The 17,218-nt window shown below is 42.1% G+C and overlaps 1 protein-coding gene across 3 annotated transcripts in view; it reads right to left on the reverse strand.

Moving 5' to 3' along the window:
* Positions 1-17,218, reverse strand: part of CENPJ (centromere protein J) — a 363,081-nt gene that overhangs the window by 16,413 nt on the left and 329,450 nt on the right. For all 3 annotated transcript variants that reach the window (XM_029602492.1, XM_029602491.1, XM_029602493.1), the window contains 3 exons: positions 10,191-10,331; positions 7,212-7,296; positions 6,968-7,088 (listed from right to left, as the gene is read on the reverse strand). In XM_029602492.1, coding sequence (XP_029458352.1) covers positions 6,968-7,088; positions 7,212-7,296; positions 10,191-10,331 — 347 coding nt within the window. The remainder of the gene's footprint in view (positions 1-6,967; positions 7,089-7,211; positions 7,297-10,190; positions 10,332-17,218) is intronic.

Consider the following 17,218-nt stretch of genomic DNA (forward strand, 5'->3'; position numbering starts at 1 on the left):
GTCTCCTGAATCTTTTCACCGAAGAGGTTATCCCCTGTACAGGGGAGGTCTGCCAACCTCTCCTGAACCTCTGAAAGCAGATCCGAAGACTTGAGCCAGGCCCACCGCCTAGCACTTATTCCAGCTGCTGACACCCTGGTGGCAGTGTCGAAAATGTCATAAGCCGAGCACACCTCATGCTTACCAGCATCTAGACCTTTTTTAAGAATGACAATGAGCTGGTCCTGGAACTGGTCAGGAATCAGAAAGATCCTGAAGCTGCTTGAACAGGTTCCTGTTGTATTGCGAGATGTAAAGTTGGTAAGCTGCAATATGGGAGATTAGCATGGCCCCAGGGAAGACCCTACGACCAAAAGCATCAAGGAACTTCTGTTCTTTTCCAGGAGGCGTGGATGAATGAGGCCGTGGCTTTCTGGCCTTCTTCTGGGCGGACTCGACCACTGAGTGGTGGGACAGCTGAGTTTTTTGGAATCCAGGTGCTGCTTAGACTAAATACGTAGCATCAGTCTTACGGTTAACTGGTGGGACTGTCCCTGGATGCTCCCAATTACGTTGAAGAAGGTCAAGGAGAACCTCATGGACAGGTATGGACATTACCTCCTTAGGTGCATCGACAAACTGCAGGACTTCTAACATTTTGTGCCTGGAGTCCTCTTCAGTCTGGAGAGTGAATGGTATTGACTCTGATATCTCTTTGATGAAACTTATAAAAGAGAGGTCCTCTGGCGGAGACTTCCTTCTCTTTTCAGGAGGGGAAGGCTCAGATAGGATATCCCGGTGATATCCTGGGAATTGGAAGAGTCATCAGACCAAGGATATAGGTATGATCCCCAGCACCCAATGGTTCTCCAGAGGGTAAAAATGGACCTTCTCCAGCCGAAGGAGATTGAGACACTGAAGGTATCGGTGGCGGTACCGGCAGCACCGGTGTTGGCTTCGGAAAAGGACGATGCGGCATCGATGGCAGAAGCGGTACCAAAGGGCTCGGTGACCTCTGTGGATGCCTCAGTGGCAACACTCCAGAAGGGTCAGGCATTGGTGATTCCCCTTCTTCAGAAGAAAGATGGATGAGCGTCGATGGACCAGGCGGTATTGGCGATTTCCTCGGTGCTGAAGGCAAAGCACCGATGAGGGCATTGATCCTGTCAAGCAGCGGTGCAAGCATCGGTGGCATCGGGTCCGGTGTCGGAATCGATATCTGTGCCGATGGAACTGGATGTCCATGGAGAGCCTGCACCACCGCCTCTTTAACCATCCAGTTCAACTCCTCTTGGAACGGTGGCATTGTCAAGACCAGGTCCAGAGTAGGAGGTTGGATGGGTGCTGCCGGAATAACCACCGGTATCTGTGGAGTCTCGGCCACTACTCCCACCGAAGGCGGGGAACGCCTTGGAGTACCCAGCATGGAGGAGGTTTGGGGCTCCTCGGCACAGGCCTTCTTCCTTGGTGGCTCGATGGACTTAGAAGTCGAGGCCACCTGTGCGCCTGCATCAGTCGCCAAGGTTTTTCGATGTTGATGGCAATGCTTTTCCCGATGGTCGCCTTTACTGATGTCCGGTGCCAAAGAAGTAGAAGCCGAAGTCTTTGATGTCGATCGAGAGTCATCGGTATCCGACCGGTGACGGGACTTGGCTGGCGACGGTGTTGATGACTTCGAAGCTTTTGCTGAAGTAAGCAGTTTGAAATGAAAGAGAAAGCCATCTTTTCCAAACGAGCCCAACGCCCCTTAGAGGTCATTTGGGCGCAGTTGGTACATGTATATACATCATGGGTAGGCCCAAGCACAACACACAAACTTGGTGAGGGTTGGTGATGGACATCGTCCTAGGACAGTCCGGGCACCTACGAAAACCCGTCACCATCGTTAATGTCCAAAATTTAGGCCACGACACGGTCGGTGACCTCCGGGCCTAAAACTAGGAACCATCGGTAATCAACAGAAAAGTTAGTAAACTTACCGGACGGACACGGGTATCAACGGTACACAAGGGAGACCCCAGCCAGGATGAAAATTTTTGAAAACGCGAAACTATTTCCTGAAGAAAATTTTCCTGTCAGGAAACCGTGGAAGAGCTCCTCATTCCGCTTGGCAAAAGCTGCGTGAAAAAAAAGAGACTGAAGGGGGACCCCTGCTGGATGCAGGGTTGGTACCATGCTGGGCATGCTCAGTGGTGCCAGGCAAAGTTCTAGAAACTTTGACAAAAGTGTTCTGTGATTGGGCTCCATCCTGATGTCACCAATATGTGAGGACTACCACCCTGCTTGTCCTGTGAGAAAGGTACAAATCCCATACCTTTTGCCATTCTAAAAATCTAGATTTAGAATGTATGGACGAACAAGCTGCAAGGGACTACACAAATATCATGTTGTGTGTCGCGTTCCTCCAATTTCAAAAGGAAGGAGGAGTAGTGTCCCTTCAGACCAATAAAATGGAATGTTTTCCTTGAGCCAGTAGTTTCTTGGTCAACACCTGTTCACTTTCTTTCCAAACATATTGAGGCAAGTTCACAGCAAATAAGATTTCTGGACGTAAGGGAATATTACTACATAAGGTGTTAATAAAATTCATAACCCTCCCCTCAAAATACAAAATGACAGGACAGTACCAAAAAGCATGTGCCAGAGAGCCTCTAGCTGAAGAGCATTTTAAACAATCAGCAGTGGGAATGAGCTTAGCTCTAAAAGCCAGCACCATTTCTTTATTTTATTTTTTTCACTCCCAAACCAGAGTGATTCTTAAAGGGCTATTTCAACAGAGTAGACTCTGGATTGTCTCGGCACCAATTTATCAGCTGGCTCTCAACCCTGCTTAGCTTCTGAGATTAGAAGAGATTGGGCTCATCCAGGGTGGGGAAGCCATATGGCACGTCCCGAAATGAAATCAGACAACTTCCTAAGAGAGAGCAAGGCATAGTGATCCACCAGGGAGCAGCAAGAGGCCATCTGCAATTCATTGCCACCGCCTCGAGGCCTGCTTAAGGATAGCCTCAACTCTCTTATCCTGCACCTCTTTCAAGCTGCTGACCTTTCTACAGGGATAACCACCGCTTGGTGACGACACACACCAGTGCATCCACTTTCAGAAAGTGCAACTGCTCTCTCTCTCTGCCAGATCTAGGGGTACAGAGCTGCCAAGGCTCTTTCCCCTGTAAAAATAGTATCCTTATCAGTGTTAACCATAGCAGGTGTTGACACACTCCGATGCTTACCTGTGACACCAGGTGTGCAGGGATCTGCAGGCTGCAGTCCTGACTCTTAGGCCTATCATGTCTGTGACTGAGTAAAAACCTGCGAGCAGGGTCTAGCCAAGCTGTTTTGCAGCAGACTTGTGCAAGGAAAAGCGTGCGAATGCCACCACGGTCCATACAAAATCAGGGGGATGTTTGTTCTACACCCACTGAGAAGCCTTCCCCCACTGACGATCCACTTAGGGGAGTCCAAAATCCAGGCGACACCTCTGACCGGTCCCCCTCTATATCCATTCCCACATCAAGCTAGGAAGGGTGAGCTCAGCAAAATAGGCCAGAGAAAACTCTCCCTGAGCCTCGAAGTAGCACGGATTCAAGTTAGATTGGGGGGGGGGGGGGGTGGGAAGGGGGGTCAGAGAGACACCCAGCTGAGATGCCTGAATATCATGAACAGCATAAAAATAAACACCCGCTAGCAGCATGCCCAAAAGTATCTGACCATTGTGTGCCCAGCTGGGCGCCCGCACAAGCAAGCATTGACAGAGTGGCCAAAAACACTGCCTGTCCAATAAGTGCCCAAAAATTATAGGCCACAGCATATGGTCCAGGTAGGAATCCACTGGAGCACCCACTTGAGCACCCCCACCCAATCGCACCCCCCCCCCCCCCCAAGTGCCCTCCTGAGCGTCTACACCTAGATGCACAAGTGTAAGCCAACGGACAGTGTTTCGCAGCAGACTTGAGCACAGAAAAGCGTGTGAACACTGCTGCAGCCTTCCACGTGGCATCTACACAAAGCTTGAGAGTGGGGCCTAGCTAAAAAGGGTGCTCAACTCACCAAGCTGCCACGACTCTCCCAGCTCCCTTGGAGACGGGAATGGACTTCGGATTGGTGGCTGAAGCGCGGAGACCAGAAGGGGAAAGTAAAACCTCACTCCTTCTTTCTTCTCTTTTATTCCTTACCTGAACAAAGCCCTTGCCGGCCGAGTATAGAGTCAGTCTCTGGCTGCAGGGGGAGAGGGCAAAGGCCTTTACAGCTGTGCTCGGCTTCCTGCATCCGCTAGCCTCTCAGCTGTTTTTTTGTTTTGTTTTGTTTTTTTAACAGCTAAGTCCATACTGGAAAAACTAGCTATTGGACCTAGGCACTCGTCTGAGGGAGGGGTCTGCAGGTAGCACCTCAGGAAAACTCGACTGAGGAAGGGACAGTAAGGTATCACCACAGGAGAGCGAGGCGAATCAATTTTCTTCTTCATTATCTATCTATATCTAGCTATCAGTATTTCTATCTATATATCTATATCTATATATATCTATATATATAATGACAGAAATTGGGCAATATATATAATGTATAAAGTGTTTTATGTTATCTACCAAAAAAAAAAAATCCCAAAATGGAAAAAATGCACTAATGTGAGGGTATTAAAATTTTTTTTATTCAAAATGATTGATATTAAAATAAGTGAGCAATGCCTGCTATATTTATCTCCTAATAATCAGATATAGTCTAATTATACTACAACATTAATGAGTTCTGACATAACACTGGACCACTATCTAGTGCAATTACAGAAATGGGCAGAGATGTATTACAAAATACACATGCACAGATACATGCAGTATATCATACTGACAATCAGATATCAATGGTAGTTATTTTTATATATGGCTGCATCAATGGTTATATATCATTACTCCAAATAATATAACCACAAAAAACATGCACAGATACACTAGCATTAGAACATAAGAACATGCCATACTGGGTTAGACCAGTCCATCAAGCCCAGCATCCTGTTTCCAACAGTGGCCACTACGACAACCTATGTTCTATCATGTATATAGACAGATAGATATAGATATAGATATTTTTTTTAAGTAATCCCCAGTAGGGAGATGCAAGCCTATCATCTGCTGGATACAGAGAATACTGGTGGGCTGATGCCAGTGCAGAGTTATATTTATAATATACAATGACGTCAGCTTTGCTCTGTCTCCATCTGCTGGTAGAGGTACATAACCCACTGGAGTGGATTAACCTGTCCAAATGCTAAGAAACTTTTCTTAAAGCTTCTTCCAAAAAGATAGTCTCCCAGGCAAGGGAAAGCCACTAATTTCTCATGGACATCCTCTCTGATGGAACTGTCTCGCAGCTAAGCCATGCATCTGGCTTCAATCAAGGTTGCGGAGGCAAGGTGATGCACTACTTGCTTATCAATGGAAAAAGTATCAAGCACACAAAACCGCGTCTCTATTCTTATTCACTTGATCTTGCTGATGTCAGACACTGTTGCCACCCTATACTCCTCTACATCTTTCTTCTCATTTTACAGTTATACTTTCCCTAGGCAAACTTCAGTTCACTGACTTAAAATACTACAGCTAATGCTGATCTAGATCCATTTAACAATTTCCTCAGCCCCAGTTTTATTATTTTATTTTGGCTGTTTATGCAAGCTTTTCCGGACTTAAATTAATGCACCTCGCCATCAACATATCCAACACAGCAGCTGTACCTCTTCTCCTTGTATATAATTTAGTCTCTGCTAAACTATCTTTATTTCCTCTGATCCCAGTTCAATAGTCCTTGTTAATTGTAACTGCTTTCTTCGACACGTTATTTCTGTTTTTGATGTATTTATTGCACCCCTGTTTATTTGTAAACCAGCATGTGATCATTTCATGAATGCCAGTATATAAAAACCTTAAATAAATAAAATAAATAAATAAATAGATTTTTTGCCACATCTTCTGCCATATCCTGAAATACAACATCTAAAATATTTAAGCTTAATTTCATACTTCTTCATGCCCTCTCATTAAAGTTTAGGGCACTACTATCCTCCTACTCCCCAGGTCTGTTAATTTGTATCACATTTGATTTCTCTCCTTCACTACCATAATCACACTCTTTTCAAATGGTCAGGTCTTCCTTTACAAGACAGTCAAGATACTTCATTCATGTCTCTCTGCACAATTAAAACCACACCCTAATTGTCTCCAGCATTGTCTATTCTCCTCTTTGACCTTACCAACTCCCCACCTTGACTACATGCATGCGATCAGCAAAAATTAAAATTTTTTCCTCCATAATTCCTGGAGTCCCTTCACTTCCACAGTATAAAACTTAAATTTCTCTTTCTGTCAAGGTCCTACATTGTTCCGCATCCCTTCCTATGGTTCAATCTCATTTCTTGTAGCATCCTTTTCTGTACATATATTCAGCACAAATTTCACGCCTATGTTGTCTCTACTCAGCTTGTTCTCAATACAAAGTTTTTTCACTGGGTCACTTGTATCATGGGAACGCACCTTTTTTCTTTTCAATATGCCAGAGTTCGCCCACTCCACTTTCAAATCCTGCCTTTTCCAATCACTAAATTGACTCGATCTGCTTCTGCATACAGTTCAAGTTTCTTCTGCAGCTCCTCATTACCACTCCTCTCATCTTCCACCCCACATCCCACCTCATGAACTCCATTCATCAGGTAAGCTGTTCTTAATTGTACTGGCTTGAAAATCTCATTTTCCCTGCCTATACCCCATCTGCCTACCTGGAGAATGGGGCAGGGCTGTTCTGTAAGACTGCTCAGATGGCAAGCAGTCAGTCACTGATTTGGCTACAAGGAGCACACACACACACATAGATATAGATATATAGATATATATAGATACATACATACAGACACATACACAGATTTTCTATAATAAAGTTATGAATTCTGCAAACAGCAAGTGAAGGGATATTTTATACGGTGAGAAATTACTGGGTATCTTACAGCTGAACGCGAACAATGGTACCATCTGGAAATATGCTTTCCTCTCTCCCATCCATGAATAAATTCTTAATGGTCTGATCTGGGAATGTTATTTCTTTTTTTCCATCAGGGTAATGCTTTTCTATTTAAAAAAAAAAAAAAAAAAAAAAACACAAAGTATACGTCATTCCAAAAAGTAATTAAAATATATAGATATTTCTTTTAGCTCAAGTCTAATAAAATATTTAAAAATCTAATTATTTACCTATCTGTCCATTTGAGAAATGTAAGACTTCTAATCCATCTGGATAAGTGGTATGGGTTGTGTGGGCATCAGCATAATAGTAAATCTGTTGAAGAGAATATTGTCATGAAACTTACTTTTAGAAAGGCAGTTACTTTATTAATCCACTTGGATATGTAGAAATAAAAACTGACATTTCCCACTTTCACATCACAACTCTTTCCAATTCTGAACACAACTTGCAGGTCAATACAGTAAAGTGCGGCCGCGGTTACCCTGCTCCTAACCCGCTTTCTACCCACTTTTCGGCCGCGTTAACCCTTCCTGTGATACACAATCCCCTTTAACCTACTCTTACCGCGTCCTTAAATCACTGGGTAAGCCCTTCCGCCCGTGGCATGTAAATTACATGTAAACGATCGAATTAGCTATTCCCTCCCATACAGTAACGCGCGCGCCGACTATCGCTTTTTTACCCTGCCGTTTTGCCACGCGTTTAACCTGCTAACTTACCACCTACCCTTACCCCTGCCTTAGAGGAAGGGGTAAGGGTAGGCGGCAAACTTTCCCCCAGCCCCCGCTCACCTGCCCTGGCCGCGTCCATGGGTGCTGGTCTCCGGGGCAGCCCCAGTCCTCTCCCCTCCTCCCGAAGCAACGAAAGCGGAGAAAAAGCGAAAAAAAAAGTAGCAAGAGAGAGAGGGGAGAGAGGACGGGCAATCCTACGCTCGGGATTGCTAGTCCTCTCTCCCTTCTTCCCGAAGCAAGGCGCGAAAAGCAGCCTTGCTTCGGGAGGAGGGGAGGGAGGACTGGCAATCCCGAGCGTAGGATTGCCCTTCCTCTCTCCCCTCTCTCTCTTGCTACTTTTTTTTTTTCGCTTTTTTCCGCTTCGTTGCTTGCTTCGGGAGGAGGGGAGAGAGAACTGGCAATACCGAGCGTCGGAGAACCGTCCACTTCCTGGTACCTGTCATTTCAAATGACATTTGAAATGACAGATACCAGCGTGTCCGTGAAGCGTTAGGCCAGCGCACCCAGGATACTGTATAGCGCTCTATACAGTAAAATGGGTTGCGCGGGCCTAACGCTTCACGGACGCTTCTTAGACGCAGCTTGCATTTGCAAGCTATTTTCATACAGTATCGAGCGGTAGGTGAGCTGGACTGTGAGTGCGGCAACCACGGGTGCGCCCGGCACTAACGCAGCTCTTCCTACCGCTCCTTACTGCATCGGCCCGATTGAAAGGTAGCCCTGAACTAGTTAGGGAAAGACTGCATAACATGATCACCACTCCTGGCTTACTGAGGAGGATCAAACTCAAGAACTGCAATGTCCTACAAATTAAAAATGATTGAGGGATTTAAAAGGGGACTGAAGGAACAGCCAAACAGGACTTCTCTGCCAGGTTTAGATACTGAATTATCAGGGAGATGAAGTGGTTAGATGTAAAAAATTATAGTAGTAAGAACAGGGTAGAAGTATTGCAAGCAACTCAAAGTTCACTCTCTTGAAAGACGAGGTGAAAGGAGAAGTGATAAAGATAAAAAGAAAATCAGGGTACATAGGGCTTTATCATTACTGGGATAGGCAGGACTTCACTGCAATTGAAAAGGGGAAACATCCCTAACAGAGGTATTCAAACATCAATGTCTTTAGCCAAGGCCCCCATTCGCAGGGAGCAAGCCTGGAGAAGAAGAGTATAGAAGCTAATAATGATTTTAAAAAGTAAAAAATGTTGAATTTTAGCTAAAATCTATTGTCTGGGGAAAAAGCTGGAGGTAACTGCATGCTGGTTATAACCCTATCAACAAGCAAGGGGCTAGGGGATGTTTGGGCAGTGGCCTAGCTAGTTGGGCTGGTAGTTTATTATTTACAAAGCTTGATGGATTCTTAAAGGCTAAAGGAAGGAAATGAAGAAAAGTGTACATGGAGTAACTTGCTGGTGTGGCGATTACTACCCTTTACCAGTAAGCCTTGATTCTGTTGATGCAACTCCATCATTGCTCTCTGCTTCATTGGCAGGGGAAAAGGGGAATTGGATTCAAACAGCAACTAAGGGCCCCAGCTTTTATGGTCTGGGGAAACAAGTATGGAGGTAACTTGCTGATGCGGTAGTTATTACCCTTAATCAATAAGCCTTGATACTGTTGATGCAACTCAAACATTGCTTCCTGCTTCAATGGCAAAGCGTAACGAGGAATTGGATTCAAACAGCAACCAATGAGGGCCCTGACTTTTATGGTGTGGGAAACTGATAAGCATGGGGTAACCACAAGGCGCAGCAGATATTACCATAAGCTTACTGGGCAGACTGGATGGACCATTCAATCCTGTTCTGCCATCATTTCTATGTTTCCAAGTTGCTCTCCTATATTTATAGCATTTGATAAATCTAGGGGAAAGTCAAGTGTTAGGAAAGGAATGGAAAAACAGAGGATATCATAATGTCCTGTATTGATTCATGGTTCGGCTGCATCTTGAATATTACGTGCAGTTCTGGTTGCCTCATCTCAAAAAAGATATAGCAGAACTAGAAAAGGTACAAAGAATGGTAACCAAAATGATAAAGGGGATAGAATGGCTTCTCTATGAGGAAAGGCTAAACAAGTTAGGGTTCTTCAGCCTGGAGAAGAGACAGCTGAGAACAGATATGACAAAGGTTTATAAAACCATGAGTGCAGTAGAACAGATAAACAGTGAACAGTTATTTACCCTTTAAAATAGTACTGTCTATTGTCTATTGTTTAATGTAACACCTTACCGGCGACAGTTTTGTTATATGGAAACCGACCTGATTTGATATGTATATCGAGAATGTCGGTATATAAAAACCCTAAATAAATAAATAAATAAATAAATAGAGACTCCATTAAGCTAATCAATAGCATATTTAAAACAAAATCATTTGTTTTCACTCAGTACACAATTAAACTATGGAATTAATTGCTGGAGGATGTGGTGAAAATAATTAGCACAACTGAGTTTATTAAGACTTTAGATACATACCACTCTTTGGTCTGGCATTACTTGTTTGACGTCTCCATTAAAGAACGTTACAGTTATGGTTTTAGAATCAGCACTCACATCTTTACGTGTTCCATTTGGAAAATGAATAATGTGGCAACCATTTTTTAGAATCTTTACAACCTGAATGGTAACAAATATGAAAATTAGTTTTTCTTTTAACTGGGCACAAACATATCCGTTGACTTAGAAGGAAATCTTATGAAGTAGTGATCACTGCCATTCCCAATGTTACTGTTCTATGCCATGGTGCCATCCACAGGCAGAATATTTCATTTACCCACAGAGGCTATTATAGAGAATTGTACTGCCTTGAGGTTTAGTGTGGCTGATATTTAGGTATCCCAGAGATACTCAAGTAGTGCATCACACATTCTTCTACCATATGCTTAGGGACCTTTGTTTTCAATTTAAACCAATTTACACCCATACATTCTCAGATATTTCAACAAGTGACAATTGGTTTAAATCAATTTTCACCCTAATTTTAGGATGGTTAAAGAGCAGCTCCAGAGCTGCAGATACAGCACTTTAAGGTTTTAATCAACCACTGGAAGCCAATGCGGGCCAAAACACCTGCACTGTTTCAAGTCCCACCCCTCACCAGCATAAGTGCTTGCCATCCAATGAAGCTAATGTTTAAAGTCCCGCCTCCCCTCCCACCAAGTAGCCAGTGTCTTCTGCTTAGTATCACCAATGTAGCATTTGAAGAGGCCACACCCACAAGAAGCTCTTTCCAGCAGGCTCCCTGGCCCCATACAAAAAAGAAATGAAGTATTTCAGAGTACAGGAGCAAGGAAATATCTGGAGTTATCCTAGCAAGGATGAATACTGTTGTAATGAGGGAAAGGGAGATTCTCGCTGGGGATGTGGGGAAAGAAAGTGAATGCTAAGCAAGAGATGGGGGTAGAGATAGGGATGCTTGCTGAGTGGGTGAGTGCTTAATATTCTTTTATTGTCCTGGCTTCTGTCCACTATAATAAGCTGCGATATTTATCCAGAAAAACAATGAATCATCTTTTCCACTGATTTTCTCCTGTTTTTTTGTTATCATACTAAACTCTGAGAAATTCCTGGGAAAATTAAAAAAAAAAAAATACAAAAACAAAAATGAAGGTCCCTACATATGCTGAAAGGATTATTTCCACAAAGCTATCAAAGTATGAGAGCTCCAAGAACAAAGAAGCAAAAAGCTTGCCCTGAGGTGTAGGAAAACTGACAAAAACCTCATTTGTAGTTGCTATTGGCTAATGTCCTGTTTGATGACATCATAGATGTAAAATCTATTGATTTTACGTCTTAAAATTACTGCATCAGTCAGCTTGTAAGCGCCAACTGGGAAACTGACGCCCAGCAGCATTACCCTCTTCCCTGCACCCATGAAGGCTCAGAAGAGCACGGGAAAGCTTTTCTTTAGATGGGAGGAGAATCATCTAGGTAGGCTGTGTCATTTGCATCAATGAAGGGACGAGGCCAATGCCTTTCCACTGCAGCCTACTGCCAGAGTTGAATTTCTAGTGTGCTCAGAAAGTGCTTTTTTCAAAATACATTCCATACTAAAAGGCACTGTTGCTGCAAAAGCCCACACTACAGGACTCTGAGAAGGATAACTACTGGCAGTTAAAGGGCATACCAGAGACCTGCCTGAGCGAAGCCAGAAAAATCAGAGATTCTGGATATTGCAGAAGGGTGGGGGCTCAATCGCTAGAAGCGATTGAGCCCCAGAATAAACAGTGCCTCCATCTACCAACTCGATGTTACATATGGTGCTGGTGATTATTGTAGTTATGGAGGGCTAATACAATGTGGTATAGCTCAGACCCTCAGGTAACTGAAGTATTCTGGGGAAGAGGAAGAATTACAATCAGAACAAAGATAGAAAGTCTAGCTTTTTGCTTGCAGTTTAGCTACAATTGGATTACCCATGGATTAGAGCCGAGGATAGGTCTTATTAAGAACATAAGAACATGCCATACTGGGCCAGACCAAGGGTCCATCAAGCCCAGCATCCTGTTTCCAACAGTGGCCAATCCAGGCCATAAGAACCTGGCAAGTACCCAAAAACTAAGTCTATTCCATGTTACTGTTGCTAGTAATAGCAGTGGCTATTTTCTAAGTCAACTTAATTAATAGCAGGTAATGGACTTCTCCTCCAAGAACTTATCCAATCCTTTTTTAAACACAGCTATACTAACTGCACTAACCACATCCTCTGGCAACAAATTCCAGAGTTTAATTGTGCGTTGAGTAAAAAAGAACTTTCTCCGATTCGTTTTAAATGTGCCACATGCTAACTTCATGGAGTGCCCCCTAGTCTTTCTATTATCTGAAAGAGTAAATAACCAAATCACATCTACCCGTTCTAGACCTCTCATGATTTTAAACACCTCTATCATATCCCCCCTCAGCCGTCTCTTCTGCAAGCTGAAAAGTCCTAACCTCTTTAGTCTTTCCTCATCAGGGAGCTGTTCTATTCCCCTTATCATTTTGGTAGCCCTTCTCTGTACCTTCTCCATCGCAATTATATCTTTTTTGAGATGCGGTGACCAGAATTGTACACAGTATTCAAGGTGCGGTCTCACCATGGAGCAATACAGAGGCATTATGACATTTTCCATTTTATTCACCATTCCCTTTCTAATAATTCCCAACATTCTGTTTGTTTTTTTGACTGCCGCAGCACACTGAACTAACAATTTCAATGCGTTATCCACTATGATACTTAGATCTCTTTCTTGGGTGGTAGCACCTAATATGGAACCTAACATTGTGTAATTATAGCATGGGTTATTTTTCCCTAAATGCATCACCTTGCACTTATCCACATTAAATTTCATCTGTCATTTTGATGCCCAATTTTCCAGTCTCACAAGGTCTTCCTGCAATTTATCACAATCTGCTTGTGATTTAACTACTCTGAACAATTTTGTATCATCTGCAAATTTGATTATCTCACTCGTCGTATTTCTTTCCAGATCATTTATAAATATATTGAAAAGTAAGGGTCCCAATACAGATCCCTGAGGCACTCCACTGCCCACTCCCTTCCACTGAAAAAATTGTCCACTTAATCCTGCTCTCTGTTTCCTGTCTTTTAGCCAGTTTGCAATCCATGTAAGTACATCGCCACCTATCCTATGACTTTTTACTTTTCCTAGAGGCCTCTCATGAGGAACTTTGTCAAACGCCTTCTGAAAATCCAAGTATACTATATCTACCGGTTCACCTTTATCCACATGTTTATTAACTCCTTCAAAAAAGTGAAGCAGATTTGTGAGGCAAGCCTTGCCTTGGGTAAAGCCATGCTGACTTTGTTCCATTAAACCATGTCTTTCTATATGTTCTGTGATTTTGATGTTTAGAACACTTTCCACTATTTTTCCTGGCATTGAAGACAGGCTAACCGGTCTGTAGTTTCCCGGATCGCCCCTGGAGCCCTTTTTAAATATTGGGGTTACATTTGCTATCCTCCAGTCTTCAGGTACAATGGATGATTTTAACTCTGGGGTGTATACCATCCAGTCCAGGTGATTTACTACTCTTCAGTTTGTCAATCAGGTTTACCACATCTTCTAGGTTCACTGTGATTTGATTCAGTCCATCTGAATCATTACCCATGAAAACCTTCTCCAGTACGGGTACCACCCTAACATCCTCTTCAGTAAACACCGAAGCAAAGAAATCATTTAATCTTTCCGCAATGGCCTTATCTTCTCTAAGTGCCCCTTTAATCCCTCGATCATCTAACGGTCCAACTGACTCCCTCACAGGCTTTCTGCTTCGGGTATATTTAAAAAAGTTTTTACTGTGAGTTTTTGCCTCTGCGGCCAACTTCTTTTCAAATTCTTTCTTAGCCTGTCTTATCAATGTTTTACAATTAACTTGCCAACGTTTATGCATTATCCTATTTTCTTCTGTTGGATCCTTCTTCCAATTTTTGAATAAAGATCTTTTGGCTAAAATAGCTTCTTTCACTTCCCCTTTTAATCATGCCAGTAATCGTTTTGCCTTCTTTCCACCTTTCTTAATGTGTGGAATACATCTGGACTGTGCTTCTAGAATGGTATTTTTTAACAATGACTACACCTCTTGCACATTTTTTACTTTTGTAGCTGCTCCTTTCAGTTTTTTTCTAACAATTTTTCTCATTTATCAAAGTTTCCCTTTTGGAAGTTTAGCACGAGAGCCGTGGATTTGCATACTGTTCCTCTTCCAGTCATTAATTCAAATTTGATCATATTATGATCACTATTGGCACGTGGCCCCACCACCGTTACCCTCTCTCACCAAGTCCCAATAAATAAAATTCCATTCATTTATGACAATTAAATACGGTTTTCATATACTGGTCATTATTGAGAAATGGATGGGCATGGAGAACATCATGATATTGTCCCACTCTTCCCAAAGGGCTTTTCCTTCTTATTTAAATCAAGGCAAGGTGGGGGGAGTTGCAGTAATTTATGATGTTTTGTTAAGGATTAAATGTGAGGACAAAGATGCTATCAGTTATGGCCACAGTGAAACAGTTAAGCTGTTACTGGTTTACCACTCTCCTTCTCAAGAACTTGTCTCAGATTGAATATCAGTTATAAGTTACAGGCAACCACAAGATGGTGGCAATAGGAGATTTAATGTCCATATGGACAGACATCAAAGTAAATATAACTACTAGCTTTTAAAGTTCTTTGCATACTTAGGTCTTACCCAGGTAGTGAATGCATCAACTTAAAGGGAAACATTCACTGGACAGTGTTTAGCTCTAAAGATCATTTGATCAATCCTTATTCATTAAACTGTGATCTAGTGACTTGGTCTGATCATTTAAAATATTTACTCTGATTAGTCCCTTATGTACTAGATTGGTGACCACAGTTTCAGTCTATTACAGAAACCTGAATGATATGGACTTAGGTAAATTATCAGATAAAGCTGAGCTAGCCTTCAATGATATTGACCTGGCTGGGAAACAAGCTAACCAGCTGAACAATATTTGGAATGATAAGTTGGTATAATATAAGATCACCCCAGCACCATTAAGGGAATGTTCTTATTTGTTTAGGAATGTCCCATGGTACCACTTGGTACTCTTAAATTATCAAACGTTATCTAGAAGGTCGAAGGTCTAAAACAACAGATCTACCTCATCATTTTTACTTTGTATATTACAAACTCAAGTTTATATTAAGGAAGTAAAAAAGGCACAAAACTTTCTTGCACATCAATTAGAGTAAGCGGGCAATAAGCCGAAGAAACATTCAGTTATTCAATTTTACACAGTGTAAACTACCCTTAGGATAATTATCTAGCAATAATTTTACAGATTACTTCAAAGACAAAATTGCTGCTATTTATTCTGATAAATTCACTGGGTGATGTTAACTGCGAAGAATACATGGGATCAGTTTTAGGTGATCTAAAAGGGTCTAATCAGTTAGTGTTCATTCCCTCTATGGTTAGCAAGTTACAGCTTTTCGAACAATAATACTGTTGAATAAGGAAACATATTAAACTATATTAATACCATTATTTTGCCCACTTAACGTTTCCTATAATGTCTAAGAATTACCAAGAACTGGACTGGTGGCCATTAATACCATTGCTCGTAAACTCTAGCTTAGCTCATGAGATTCTTCCCTGGCTCTAAAGGAGGCAACAGTTCACTCTATATTGAAAAAAACAACAGGCATGGACCCATACTTACTGGCATATCATTAGCTGGTTTCCAATTTTTCATAACCAAGGTAATAGAAAACCAGTATTCTAACAGATTTGTGCACTGGATAAGAATTTGTGATTTTCATTCCTGTCAGTCAGAGTTTTGACAGGATCACAGACCAAGGATCTGCTTATTTATTTATAAGCATTTGATATAGTCATGACATATTGTATTTGGTGTAGACACAAAGCATACGATTCTTTGGTCAGTTTACTAGACCTGTCAGTCATATTTGATATTTTGATTCATGAATTGTTGTTGGAAAGACTTAAGACATTATACCTACGAGGAATATTTATGTGTTTTATATACCATCATTCCATGTGAAAATCACTAGTTCATAATGGTGTACAGGTTTGACATTCATAAATAGTGAAAAAACAGGAATAAGACTGAAGTGGTTCAAGTCATTCCTGACAACACGTACTCAACAACTGCATTGAAGCTTAATGATAAAAAGTTAATTTAAAAGTGGTGAACAACCAAGAATACAAAAAACAATTGAACCAGGCCCTCCAGGCAGAGACTCTCAACCTCCTCAACTTCTGAGTAAGCATATAAATTATTCACCACTGGATTCCCAATCCTACTCCAACTGTAAATTTGATTCTAACTGTAAAAGTATTTCAAATACTATTTGATTTAAATTTGTTGTAATTCGCCTTGTGACCATGCTTGATAAAAGGTGGAATATCAAATGTCTATAAATAAATAAATTCATCATCAACAAGGCAATTATTGTGTAGGTATCCCAAGGATCAATTCTTTCACCATGTTTTATAAAAACTTGGCTATTCAAAAATGTCTTCTACTTGTCAGAAACAAACACCCAGTTCCCCATGACTCAGATAACCTATATAAATCTTGAATAACCTCCCCCTTGCAAACCCCTATAATCTAACTCTGCTTTCATGTTGGATATCTACCATTTTATTAATATCTGTCTCTATGAATGTTTATTCATCTTATAACACTCACGGGTAGATTTTCAACTGCCCGCACGTGTCAAATCCGGACTTTACTCGCATGGTCCGGCCTTGTGCGCACAGAGTCAATTTTCGAAGGGGCCCGGCCACGCACGTAAATCCCGGTATGCGCACAAATGCCGGGCTTCTTCGAAGGGGCGGCGTGTTCTGAATGGGGAGGGGCAGGCCTGAACAGTGCCATTGTTCGCTGTTTGCATGCAGCAGCACACACACACGGACATGGTGCACACAAGTGGAAAATCAACCTCTCATTTTATTTATGAATGTTTTACCTGAACTAGTGAAAGGCAGCCATAGATGCACAC

This window comes from Rhinatrema bivittatum, chromosome 5, assembly GCF_901001135.1.
Source record: "Rhinatrema bivittatum chromosome 5, aRhiBiv1.1, whole genome shotgun sequence".
NCBI lineage: Eukaryota > Metazoa > Chordata > Amphibia > Gymnophiona > Rhinatrematidae > Rhinatrema > Rhinatrema bivittatum.